The sequence below is a fragment of the Trachypithecus francoisi genome, unplaced genomic scaffold (assembly GCF_009764315.1).
Source record: "Trachypithecus francoisi isolate TF-2019V2 unplaced genomic scaffold, Tfra_2.0 Lachesis_group5, whole genome shotgun sequence".
Classification (NCBI taxonomy): domain Eukaryota; kingdom Metazoa; phylum Chordata; class Mammalia; order Primates; family Cercopithecidae; genus Trachypithecus; species Trachypithecus francoisi.
The window spans coordinates 43,803,260-43,817,751 of NW_022681470.1; the positions used below are offsets into that span (position 1 = coordinate 43,803,260).

A 14,492-nucleotide genomic window follows, 5' to 3' on the forward strand; every position below is an offset into this window, starting at 1 on the left:
CTTTCCTTCCCACCTCTTTTCACCTTCATTATGACAATGGCACTTTGTACTATCAATCTTTGTTCCTCTTTCAGATGGTAAACGTTGAAAGACAGGCAGTGGAGGGCTCCCTTTAGTGGAGTATAGGAACAGGAACTGAGCAGGCCTAGGCTTGCAAGGGTCAGGTTTCAGGAATCAAGAGGTGGAGCTGAATTTTTCTTATCTGAGGAACTGGTGGGATATAAACAGCCACGGAATAAAACAGAGCTGGAAACTGGTCTAACTGGTCTAGAGAGCAAGTTACATGTCCAAGGGGCCCAGAATGCAGTCAGCAACGTGGTGCACTCTGAGGGGCTCAAAGCCCTTGACTGCTGAGAAATAGAAGCTGTGAGGGAAACAGGGTCCAGGAGAGGCAAGCAAATGTCCGCATGTCAGAAGCAATGGAGAGGCATCATAAGACCAAGTGCTAGATTTGCTGCCGGTGTTGTTGCTTACTTTGAATAAGCAGATTATCCTTACTATTATAATGTGGGTGGGCCTCATCCAATCCATTCAAGGCCTGAATATGACAAAAAGGCTTGCCTCACTGAGCAGGAGGGAATTCTACAGCCGACTTCCCTTGGACTTCCATCTGCACCATAGGCTCTCCTGGGTATGGAGCTCGCCAGCTCATTTTGCAGATTTGGACTCGACTGGTCTTAATTGTGTGAGACAATTCATTATAATAAATCTCTTTCTATATATCTACTCATGCTGTTGGTTCTGTTTCTTTGAAGAACCCTGACTAATATAGAGGCCAAGGAGAGAAATGTCTTTATCTAACTGTTTATGACAAACAAAAATATTCTTGAATACTTCAGAATTTTCTTTTGAAAGGGAGGCAATTAATAATGTCAGTAAGTTTATGTACCAGGATAATTAAGTCAAAACACAAAGTTTTTGGTAAGTGAAAACTCATTTCCCATAATCATATGAAGGAAGTATGAGAAATATTTATTGACATCATTTATATCTATATACTAGTGATACTAGGTCCAAATACAACCCCAGACCTTCTCAGGAACACGTATTTGATTCTCTTAGAATTAGAGCTATGACTAACAGCTGAACCTTGTAACTTTCGTATTATTTCTTTGAACATTATTTCAGAATGAGCAAGACTATTAAAACTCTAAACTCAGTCTTTGTTTATTATGTAAAATTGTCGTGACATTATTTGAAGTGATACATAATTTGAAATATAGTTTGACTAAGCATCAGTGCTTTCACCCCGTAAAGGTTACCCCTTTCTTTCTGAGCAATGACAAAGGAAAGAGTAAGGAATTTTGGTGCCAGACATACCTCAGCTCAAATCCTGGTTGTACTACTTATTAGCTATTAGGTATTATCTGCACTCCTCATTTGAAAAATGAAACAAACAATGATTTCCTTTTGAGAGTTGGGAAGAGTAAATGAAATAAATTGTGTGAAAGTGTCCATGAGAGAGTGCAAGGCACATACGATATGTTCTTCACAAATCTAATTTCCCATTCTTTGTTATAGTTCATAGTTATAATTTTATAGTTTTATAATTCATGTTTCTGTAGGTGTTATAGAATCTAGAATGTTACTAGTCACTAAAAGCTTCAAGATCAATATTTTTACACATTAATATATCAAGATCAATACTTTTATAATAAGTAAACTGAGCCCACAGAGGATTTTCTTGGCCTTAGGACACAGCATTAGTTGGGGGAAAGTGGGAGCTATTTGTTTTGAGAGACAAAGTAGAGCATAGTGAAATAATAGCTTTATTATATGGCAGACCCAAGTTTGACTCCAAATACCACTTTCTAGCTTTGTGACACTGGAAAAAAATATCTTCTTTGTGTTTAAATTGCTTTATTTTTAAAAATGGAGTTATAGGCCCAGTGTGGTGGCCCATGCTTGTAATCCCAGCACGTTGGGAGGCTTAGGCAACATGGCAAAACCCCGTCTCTATACCAGTACACTCCAACCTGAGTGACAGAGAGAGACTCCAGTGTGGGTGAGAGAGAGAGACCCTGTCTCAAAAACAAAACAAACAAACAAACGGAGTAATAATATGTACTGATAGGTTATGAAAGTTAAATGATATAATATAAATGCATACTTAACAAATGAAGGTAATTATAATCTGCACAATTATTTGATTATTCAACTTTATGTACAAGTATCTGACATTTTTCTTCCCCTGATGACAACAGAAGTATCTGAATTAAAACCGTGACCTGAAAACCTCCTTCAGAATTACTTCAAATCGATAATGAGAGCAGTAGGTTACCTAACGCATGAATTCCAGTTTAACAGGAGGCTGTTTCCAGAAAATTCCAAGCAATGTACCATATGCATCTTCAGTATGTGTCGGGCTGTTGGCATTTGAAGAAGTACATCTGGGAGGTTGTTTTCTCAGTATTAGAGAAGCTCTTAAGTTCATTTTTCCAGTTTATCTTATTAAATCTCATGTTGAATAACAGTGCAGGCTGTTTGCTGTGTGTTGAAATGAACAGTATGATCTGTTACTAAGAACTTTTTTTCTCTATTCTGAACTACCTGATTTGTATTGGATTGGTTATTTTTAATAATACAACGCTACAATTAACCATACCTAGACTCAAATGCCCCCAAATATTTTTTGAATACAAACAACCTTCCATGTTTTACAGTATTAATCTTGAAATTGCTTTTCCTCAATGCCCTTCATAATCCTATTTTCCCAATTCCCTAATATACACCTGCTACAATACTAAGACCCCAAGTAGTTTGGTTCCCAAATCACATACCCTTTCCTGCTTATGCCTATCTTGACCTGAACCCTAGGCCCAGAACTGAGCACATAGCAATGTTAAATGCTTGCTTTTATTGTTATTATTATTCTTATTATACTGCCTGCAAACTCAACCCCCTTTCAAGGCTGAATTCAAATCCCTTCTTTTCATTCTAACTTCATATCTAGCTTTCTTATAACTACTGCTGCACCTAATACTTTATTGTACTCTATTCATCCTCTGTATAATGTACTTTAGTTTCCTACCTTAGCTTTATTTCCCCCTCCAGACAAGCTTTTAAAGACTTACATATTTTACTTTATTTACAGTTTAAAAATCTGTGTTTGAGAGCATGGTGTTTATACCAACCCATATACATCTATATAAAGATACACAGACATACACACATATACACATATATACATACACAGGTTCAAAGCCATTTAGATCCTTCCATTGCACTGCACTTGTAGAGTGTGCTTTCATTATGAGGTTTCCAGTTTGCATGTAGTTTAATGTCTAGTGTTTTTGATTTGAGACCACTTGTTAGTGTACAGTTCTGGGTCAGGAATTTAGTCCTAGGTGTTCTACTATTCACTGCTCTAACTCTAATAAGATCTGGACTCTGCAGATTTCTCTTTCCCAATTTAAAGGTTAAACATTTGCCATTATTATTATTATTATTATTATTATTATTATACTGCCTATATACTCAACCCCCTTTCAAGGCTTAATTCAAATCCTTCCTCTTTGTTCGAAATTCTTATCTGGCTTCCTTACAACTACTATCTCTTATGACTATACAATCTTTTTGGTCCTCCTGGTTGTAAAATAATCATTCCATGAATATATGTATATGGCATATTGGTAAGTGGCCACTCAGGGATCAGGTGCCAATACTTGAAACACAATGCATTCATGTTGTGTTTTCAGCATTTCTAAGACTGAGCACACTGTTTCTTCCTTCACCTAACTTCATGCCTTAGGATCCTTGTTCTGGGTAATGATAGCATCATCTGCTTAAGAGCAAAGCTAGAAACCCTAAGTCCAACCACCCACCTTCCTCTCTTTTATTGCTAACATCAGATCGGTCACCAGATGTTAAAGATGCTCTCTGTAAATGTAACCTGAAGGCAAGGGGCTTACTCAACTATGAATTACCAACTAGTAGATCTTACACAAGTAACATAATCAGTATAGAACTTTCATCTGCAAAACCAGCAAATACTTTCCTTCTGCTCACCTTACATGATTTCTGAGAGTTAAATAAAACAATGTCCCTGAAAGCAAGTCAAAAATTTGCAAAAGGTTGAACAAATATAGAGTATTATTATTATTAAATAGAGTAAGTTGGTCATTTTAATAATTTTTTTCTAATAGACATTGCTTTTTTTGTTTTCTTATATGAAACATTCTTTTCTTTTTCTTTTTGAGACGGAGTCTTGCTCTGTTGCCCGGGATGGAGTGCAATGGCACGATCTTGGCTCACTGCAACATCTGCTTCCTGGGTTCAAGCAAGTCTCCTGCTTCAGCCTCCCAAGTAGCTCGGATTACAGGCGCCTGCCAGCACGCCCAGCTATTTTTTATTTTGTATTTTTAGTAGAGATTGGGTTTCACCATGTTGGTCAGGCTGGTCTCGAGCTCCTGACCTCAGGTGATCCACCCGCCTCGGCCTCCCAAAGTGCTGGGATTACAGGTGTGAGCCATTGCACCAGGCCTTATTTTCTTCCTTTAAAAAATTAGGCATTACTAAAGTATGAAGTTAACTTATACTTCTTTGGGACAAAATATGGGATGTATAACATAAAGATTGAGACTAAAGGGAACTGTATTTTATGATTTTTACTTTGTGTACAAATCTCTCTGTTGCATCATTTCAGGTGCCTGTGGTAGCCATATTGGGTTCAGGTGGGGGTTTCCGAGCCATGGTGGGATTCTCTGGTGTGATGAAGGCATTATACGAATCAGGAATTCTGGATTGTGCTACCTACATTGCTGGTCTTTCTGGCTCCACCTGGTTAGTATGTATTTTTAATTTTAGTTTTATAACTTTAAATATGTAGGATGTATCTAACTCAAGCACTAGAACAGAAAAGGGGATTTAGAAAATTGATCATTAAGTTTAAATTACAAAACTTTCCAGTTTGATGCCACAATCTTCTTTAAACGATTTTTTTAAAGACAAATCCATACTTAATAATAACTTTTTGTTGCAAATTTGCTTCTTTTAAGCCATTTTGTAACTTAAAATGTAGTTAAAACATAAAATAAAAAAGACGAATTGAAAATAATTCTAGATAAAAATAGAAGTGGAACAACATACTCCACCCATAATTAATTTAATCTTCTTATAATTTGCTGATTTGTAGTCCTTCAGTGAACACGTCTAAGTCTACATGATTCACTACATATTCATTTTCTTCTTTAGGGCAAATAGAATAAGATGCAAGATACCATAGTATACAAAACAAAGAAAACAATTTTTTGAATATAGACATATAACGTATTTCATTGATTTTCATCTAAATATGAAATTAGTCCTTTAAATGAATTTAAACTCAGCTAAATTTATGTGGAGACTTAAAACATCCATATGTATAATACCTGTACTCTGTAGGTTTTCACAAATATATTTATAAAACCTTTTCAAAGAAGATACTACATACTTTTTGGTTTGCTTACCTCACATAAGCACATTGAAAATCAAATGAAAAGTCGTTGCTCACATGTCTCAAATAAGAGTATCACCTTATTACTAAAGATCTGTCTTGGACTTAAAAGGCCTTTCTAGTCATTCGGCCATGGCAAAACTCATCTGTCAGAATATCGTATTATATATGTCTAGCATTTTAAAGTTTCTGTGTCATTTTATCTTGTGAGTTTATTCATTTTTATGCTAAAGGAAATTTGACTTAGAAGCCAAATTATTTGTCCAACATCACTAGAGAGCTAGCATATAGACTCAGGTTTTTGATCTGTTATTCTGAGTGCTTTCTACTAAACCACACTCTTTTCTGGGACATCTATATATTTTACAGAGAGTTTCACATTTAAATCATCTACAGTTTCTTAAATGTTTTGAATCAGATTATTTAGTCATGAAACAAAAACGTAGAGCCATCGTTGCCGTCTTCTCTATATGTACCCTCAAAATGATTTATTTCTTCTGAAGGAAGGGTGTAGCCCATCATTATTCTTTCCCTTGAAGGAAAGAGCAGGCATCTGCCTGTTTAATGAGTAATGTGTTAGAAAATCTTGGACCCTTACATTAGTTTGCCTACTCAATCATTTTGTTATTATTCTTTGAGTGGTGTTCTTTCTTTGTACTCACTATTTATTAGATCCCTGTTGTCCATCACTGACAACTGTAAGAAGTTTACTTTCTTAAACTCATCTAATAAAGCAAGACTAGACCTTGAGCGCTGATTTGGGGATATAATTGTGTATGTGTGAGCTTGATTAGAGCTATAGTCATTGCTTTGGTTATAGATTTGGTGCAATATCTTCTTACATTCCCCTGTCAGTAAACAAGTCCTGCAAAATGTAATTAAAAGGATTTTAAGTGTGCACACACATTTTTATATATATATAGTAATTAAAAGGACTTTAAATGTGCACACACATACACACACATACACATATGTATACTTCTACTCTATCTTTCACAGTCTTATTTCCTTAAAGATCAGCGTTTCCCTTTTTATTTCATTTCCTTAAAAGGCTGCTCATTCCTTGTAATAAATTTTCATTCATAGACCACTTAATTTACAAAGTTCTTATTTTCCTTGACTTCTCAGGGTGTGTGGGGTTGGTGAGGGAGGGATTGGAGATTGAGACATTTCACACACTGCTTTGTCCTTTTTTCTAATTGTTCCCATCATGCCTTTTTGGTTTTATTTCATCCTGTCTGATTGGTCTCTCCTCCATATATTGTCCCTACCACTTCCACAGTTTCTCTCCTTAATGTGGGCTCTCCCTCAGGGCTTCTCTTTTGGTCTATTACATCAATATGTTCTCCCTAGGTAATTCCACCGACTTCTACCATTTTATCTATTACCACCAAGAATTTAATTCATGGAACCCTGTAACACTTCAAAATTTCATAGATAAAAAGAAAATAAAACCCTAATAGAGACTGCAAATAAGCTGTCATAGAGGAGAATCAAGTAAATGATGGGATCAAGAAGGAATGGATGTTTTAATAATGTTGAAAATCTGTGAAAAGCTTAGCAAAGGATTGGGTTTGGTTAGTTGTTTTAGCAGGAACCACTAGTAAAAGTAATTAAAAGATACTTTTGGGGGCCGGGCGTGGTGGCTCATGCCTGTAATTCCAGCACTTTGGGAGGCCAAAGTGGGTGGATCATCTGAGGTCGGGAGTTCCAGACCAGCCTGACCAACATGGAGAAACCCCGTCTCTATTAAAAATACAAAAAATTTAGCCGGGCGTGGTGGTGCATGCCTGTAATCTCAGCTACTCGGGAGGCTGAGGCAGGAGAATCCCTTGAACCTGGGAAGCAGAGGTTGCAGTGAACCAAGATTGCACCAGCGTGGGCAACAAGAGAGAAACTCCATCTCAAAAAAAAAAAAAAAAAAAAAAAAAAGAAGAAGATACTTTTGAGCATGAGATTGTAAAAAATAAGAAGTGAATAAAACGTGAAAGCCCAAAAAATAGACATGTGAACCTCATAAAATCCATCTATTATTTCAAGTACTTTGTTTGGAAAGGGAAGAAAGGACCTCAGTCATTGTTTGAAGGGAACATAGGGCCCAGGGAAGGGTTTTTATTATTTTTTTTCAGAATTTAAGAGAGTTCAGCATTTTCATAGATGTCTGAGGTGTAGAAAATAATGTAGAGGGATAGATGGAAGATAAAGAAATAGAAGGATCATAGATAGAAAAAGACTCCGGCAGAGACAGGACACAAGATGGAAAGCACAGGTGAAGATGTTAACCAGGGAAAGAAGAGATGCTCCCTTACCAGAAGAAAAAGTGGTCAGGATGATTCATGCTCACAGTTCTCTCTTAAAAAGTACAGGTGAGAAGGTAAAAAGTTCAAAGGAAGGAATTCGGAAAGACTTGGAAAAACACATTACACTTCTATGTTGTGTAACCTTTTATATTCTGCTGATACACGGCCATTATTTGGTATAAGTGAGGTAATACGGAAATATCTGGAGAAGCCCTGGACCTCCCAGAAAGTTTCCTGTGATCACAAAAGAGAATTTTAGGTAGGACAAAGCTCCCTTATACCTGCTACTAGCTTTATGGTAATTACTTCTGAAATTAATTTTGGATGATAGTTGTGATTCATTAAATGTAAGTATTAGCCAACCTGGAGACCTGAAATAAGTGAACTAAAAAACCAGGACAGTAATCCTGTGTTCTTTTACTCAGGATTAGCACAGCTTTCTTCCTCAGCTGCTCTTTTATAGCATCGTAAGGGGCTATTGGATGTTGACTGCCAAATTTGTACAGTATTACCATCTAAAAAGAAGTGAGAGCAGCTCTGCATCTGTAGACAATATGGTCCAATTTATTGAACCAACTAAAATAGTATTTGAGAGCGAGAACTTTCAGTTTAACAGTACGAAAAATTCTTGAAACAATGAGAAAAGAAACAGTAACAAAAATTGTCACATAAGATGTGACAGGATCAAAGGTCAAGATACGTGTTAGAGAAAATTTGTTGTTTAAGAACTTAGCTTGTCTTGTTCCCTAATGAATCTCTCTTACCTAGCACAGTGCCTGACTTTCCTTAGGTCATAGTTGCTTAATCACTAAATGAAGAAATGCGTTAAGTAACTGCATTTTATGGGAAAATTAATTTAGGGGTTTTTAAAGAGTTTTAAGATATTTGCTTAACAGATGTTGAGAGTCTTCTCAAGTCATTCCAAATCTTAGTTGCAGATGAGAATCACTTCTGCACTTTTTAAGCACAAAAATTCTAAATGTTTCACCCTAAATGTTTACCCATGAAAGTTCGGATTCAGCAAGTCTGGTGGTTAGCTACTGGTATTTTAAAACATTGACCATTTGATTTGGAGACAGGGATTGAACTGAGCATCGCTTCCTCTCTGGCATGATTTAGATTTAAAATGCATTTAGATAAAAAGAATGAGGTGTCCTATCATATAAATATGTTGAAAAACTTGAGGCAAATATTTCCAGATTTTTATGTAAATAAACCTAAGATCCTTTCATTCATTCATTAACTAATTTGTAGAGGCCCTACTATGTCTAAGCTACTGTTTTTTTGAAACTTGACTGGTATAATTGGGAAACATCATTGGTAAAGAGATAAAAATTAAGGCTTAACTACAGAGTTAGAAATTGGGGTGATACTTGTATGTTTTATTTTTTTACTTTTTGAGATAGTTTAACTCAGATGTAACTGCAGGGACACCATGAAAAGATTATCCAACTCACCTTGTGAATTCTAAGGAATATGTGTCATAAATGCTGAACAAGCAGAGACCATTAGCCCAATGCCAATTGTTGAAGTATTCTAGGTTTTTCAGTTTCTCATCAGGGTTTGTATTTCCAAGCCAACTGCTTCATGAGAGGGCAAGAGAGAAAGAGAGAGCGAGAATACACCAGATTACTTCAACCTTCAGAGAGCATATTGTGCATTTATTAAAAGTATGAGAAGGTCCAGAATATCATATCTTTGTTGATTTGGATAAATCACATGGCAGACTTTGGAATAACTATAGGAATAAGTGAACTGTGTGTCTTTCAAGTATTCAAAGCTGCATTTTTATAGCTATTTGGTGATTATACTAAGTTGAGTTGAGCAAGTCTATTTGATTTATCATTACCACATGTTGAGGAAACTGTTTCAAATTCAATTTGTTGTATAAAAATTTTTTAAAGTTTTTTTTTTCTGCACATGTGTTCCATTGTGGGTCTGTTACTCTCCATTTATTAACTGATAATTATTCTCAGTTTGTTTCCAAGGAACTCAAACCCAATAAGGAATTACAATTTATTGTGAAATGGGAATAGTTTGGTCTGTAAAAACTGAAGTCTTGTATAATAGACTAAAAAAAAAAAAAGCCTAACAGGGAGAGGACAAATTGTGAATTCCAGTTCTGCTGTTATAAACTGGGGAGTATGAGTATGTTATTTAAATTTCCCAATGCTCTCTTTCCTGATAATTAAAATAGAATATTTGAAAGCCACTGTGAGTCTTCAAGACAACAGCTTATGAACAATTGACCAACACAGTGTCCAGAATATAGTTGGGGCCTAACAAGAATTAGTTTTCTCCCCTCGAAGGTACAATAACCATTATAATGGACATTTTGATTTGAATCCCAAGGAAATAAGAGATTAAAACATGTGCTATTTTCTCCTTGGTTGGATGAAGTGATGGAGTGTTTACATATTCTATTTTTATTTTGTTATGTGAGTTTCCTAAGCTGTACTTGTAATATGCCAGACATTAACTAGTCGCTGAGGCTAAAAAAGATGAAAAAACAAAATTTATTTCATGAAGGAGGAGGATACAATTTATTGAGGGAAACAGATAAGAAAATGAGTAATTAATAGCATGAGATCCACCATACTAGAGGTATTGGTTCACAGGCAGGAGCACCACAACTGAATATTTATTATCTAGATATCAAATATCAACGTTCATGGTGATTTCCAGTTTTACCAGAAGTGGCCAAATGGCTGGCAGCCAAGAGGCTTCATAAGAAAGCATTTACTTTAAAGATCTTATTTCTCTTTAGGATTTTGCCTTCAGATTCATATATTCACTAATTTAGAGACCTACAGCTGACAGGGTTTGAGATTTTTGTCTAGTTGGCCAATGGATAATTAACGGAAAAAAAAATCATTTGTAAGAATTTACAATAGTTGGGACAACACATTTTCTACCTGTAGATAATCATCATAGAAGTTTAGATGATCAGATTCCTTGACTAGTCTTGTAGCCAGACAAGTCAGTTCATTTACATGACTCAGATGTGCTCTGTCATCAGTCTCTAATAGTCTGATAGAGATACCCCATTCCTGGCACACTAGATAATGGACAGTAGGCCTAGTAGGGCACCCTCTCTCTTAGACTGTGGATGAAAGTTCAGTGTTTCCTCTGACACCTCTTTTTTACTTTGCCTTCATGGTAGACCAACTCCTTTCTGATTGACACATTCTTTTCTTAAATGTTTTAAAATCTGCAATCAGATAATGAAGTTAACCAAATATATCCACCATGCTTTATTTACAGAGTGTACCTACTTTCTTTGGAGACTGCTGTGTCATGCCCTTTGTCTTTACTGATTGTGTTTTGTTTTCTGTTTAGGTACATGTCAACCTTGTATTCTCACCCTGATTTTCCAGAGAAAGGGCCAGAGGAGATTAATGAAGAACTAATGAAAAATGTTAGCCACAACCCCCTTTTACTTCTCACACCACAGAAAGTTAAAAGATATGTTGAGTCTTTATGGAAGAAGAAAAGCTCTGGGCAACCTGTCACCTTTACTGATATCTTTGGGATGTTAATAGGAGAAACACTAATTCATAATGTAAGTTACAGTTCAATCTACATTACTTTTATAATAAGTAGACAGGACATATTATACTATTATATTTTAAATAAAAGAAAATGTAATACATTTTATAAAAGTCATTGGACTCTACTTATTCGTCCAACTATGTGTACTAAGCCCATTCTCCCCACCAGAGATTATAATTCTTCTACCTTTCAACTAGTGCTTACTAATTCATTCCAACGATGTAAAGGTTTTGAATGTGTGAGGAAGTGCTTTTGTATTACTTTTCTCTGGGGAAAAAAAAAAGAAAAATTCACATTTTAACCCTTAACTGCCCGTTCCCTCCAAGAATGGTAACATTTTTAGATGAGGAAGAATGAAGTTTGCCTGAACAGATTCAAGAAAGGAAGGGGATCATAGAACAGACTCGCTTGATACATGATTAAATTGATATTTCCTTGAAGATGAAGCAGAAGAGAGCCTGTGACAAGGGGTCCAGGGGCTAAATTTCTTCCAGGCTCCACACTTGCTAATTCATTCTCCAGTTCAGATGTAGACATAGTCTCTAGAGTTATGATGATTTTTTAAATGAAGATAGTTACTTCCATAGAGCTTATTTTTTGTTGTTTATTCAGGATCTAGTAATTTCTAGAAGTAATAGGAGTTATTTTTATTGTAAAATTATAAGATTTTGATTGGAAGTACATTTTGAATAGCATTCTTCCTTTATCCGTTTATAAATTTAAAGTCATCTTTTTCTTTCTTCTGTGGACAGAGAATGAATACTACCCTGAGTAGTTTGAAGGAAAAAGTCAATACCGCACAATGCCCTTTACCTCTTTTCACCTGTCTTCATGTCAAACCTGACGTTTCAGAGCTAATGTTTGCAGGTATGCTGTTTCCTTTCTCAGAACACTTTCTGGAACCTCTGAATTGCAGTTTCTCATGGTTTTCTTTAGAGGAAGGTCATAAGCAATTTCAGTTGTTTATTTTAATGTATTTTCTGTAACATAAGACTTTGAAAATATAAGAAAATATTAAGTGAGATGATTTTCTGGTTGCAGAGAATATTCCATGAAACTAGTAACTAATGTATTTTCATTTACTGTAATACAATAAAAATCATGGATACAATCAATAACTCAATTTTAATTATCCATTCCTCAGTAACTTTTGACAAAATAATATGCCTGGTGCTTTTAGGTAGTGCAAATTATTTTACTTGTTGGTTATCTTTTCATTAATTGGGTAATATGATCTACAGTTGTCCCTTGGTACTCATGGGGGATTGATTCCAGGACCCCCATATGCAAAATGGCACAGTATTTATAGGTAACCTACACACATTCTTCTGCATACTTTAAATCATCTCTAGGTTATTTATAATACCTAATACAGTGTAGATGCTAGGTAAATAGTTGTTATATTGTTTAGGGAATAATTACAAGGAACAAAAGTCTGTACATGTTTAGTACAGATCAAACGTATACATGTCAACAACGTTACATTTTCTGGAAATTTTTAAAAATATTTTTGATCTGCAGTTGATAGAATTTGCTGTACTCATGGGTATATAGAGCCAATTGTATGTTTGCCATTCAAAGTGCTGTTGTAATTTTTATAATTCAGCACCTAAAATGTTCTTGTGTATATTTGTTGTGGTTGATGAACAAATGCCTCATTTTGTTAAAATCTCAGGAGTGAACACTTGTTTCCTCTCAAGCTTTGCTTCTTGGATACTATAAAAGTGCACAACACTACTCGGGAGGCTGAGACAGGAGAATGGCATGAACCCGGGAGGCGGAGCTTACAGTGAGCCGAGATCGTGCCACGGCACTCCAGGCTGGGCCACAGAGCGAGACTCTGTCTCAAAAAAAAAAAAAAAAAAAAAGAAAGGAGGGGCACAATAGCATACTTTTGGGAGAGCTCTGTCAGTGTTAGTCTGCAGCACAATGGCATTTCTGACTGTGGCTGGTGGGCTTCATCCTACTTTTAGGAAAGTTATCTGAGTGACTTCGGACACACCATGAGCTTAAAAAACCATCATGCATGGTGTGTAATTAGCAGATATATATCCAGAATCCTTTTGTAATTTTCAATTTTCTCTCAACTGCCTTTGTCAGACAAAAATTTTGAATAGTTTACAAAAATTAGCACACAAGGGATCCACTCATTCAAATGTTTATTAAAATATTGGCTAAAATGTTTGTCATGCTTATGGTTCAGAAGGCACTTATCACATTTGCTATTTTATTCCATATTTCCTATAACCAGGGAGTAGGTATTTTTAGCTCTCTTTAACAGAAGGAAAAACCAAACCTCATAAAGATTAAATAATTTGCACATTGCCTCTTAGAAAGTAATTAGCAGTTCTGAGAATTGGTTTCAAAAATCCTTTATTCTTTTTATTTCACCATACTAACTTCTGATGTATACATAGTGAGTACCGACTATATGGATTATAGTCTGCCAGGCGCTAAGGAAGAGCTCCTTTTTCCTCACCACAATATATTGTCCCTACCCTTGCAAATGTTTGGAAAATTTGCAATAAGTATTAAAGAAGTTAAGGCACAAGAGAGTACAGAGCTGTTACTATACACTGTCATTTTGACCAAGTTATATAACCTCTGTTAGACCCAGTTTTCTCATCTGTTAAGTGAAGATGAGACTTCTTACAATGTTTTGCCAAAAGATGAGACAAAGTACATAAAACAATGGCAGGCCCTAATAACAAGTTTCCAGTACATTTTAACAATTTTGAATGTTCTATGAAAGCTGTGTAAGAAAAGTCAGAGGTCTAGATCTTAAAGATGAATAGTATACATATGTAAAAAACCTGCACGTCGTGCACATGTACCCTAGAACTTAAAGCATAATAATAAAAAAAGGATTTGAATATGAAAGGCACATTTAATTATTGGATTGTGGAGGGGGGCATGTAGTAGGGTCAAGGATAAATCTGGTATGCTCAACAGCAACAGGGAACCACTCATCTTGGGCTAGAATGGAGTTCATAGTAGAGAGTTAAGACTTTATTACATAAGAAAAGTAAGCACCATAATGAAATAGCTTTCCCCCCCATAGCTATTATCTTGGGGAGTTTTGAAATTTTTGGAATTGGTTGGTCTATAACACTTGCACGCTAGTCAGATTTTTGCATGGCCAAATAAATCATCCTTCACCCAGGAAGAATTATGATATGGTCAAAAGAGCACTACATTCTAATTTA

The 14,492-nt window shown here is 35.6% G+C and overlaps 1 protein-coding gene across 5 annotated transcripts in view; it reads left to right on the top strand.

Annotated features, from left to right (window-relative positions):
* PLA2G4A (phospholipase A2 group IVA) overlaps positions 1–14,492 on the top strand; it is a 148,636-nt gene that overhangs the window by 89,241 nt on the left and 44,903 nt on the right. For all 5 annotated transcript variants that reach the window (XM_033196868.1, XM_033196870.1, XM_033196867.1 and 2 more), the window contains 3 exons: positions 4,646–4,782; positions 11,074–11,296; positions 12,039–12,153. In XM_033196868.1, the coding sequence (XP_033052759.1) occupies positions 4,646–4,782; positions 11,074–11,296; positions 12,039–12,153 (475 nt within the window). The remainder of the gene's footprint in view (positions 1–4,645; positions 4,783–11,073; positions 11,297–12,038; positions 12,154–14,492) is intronic.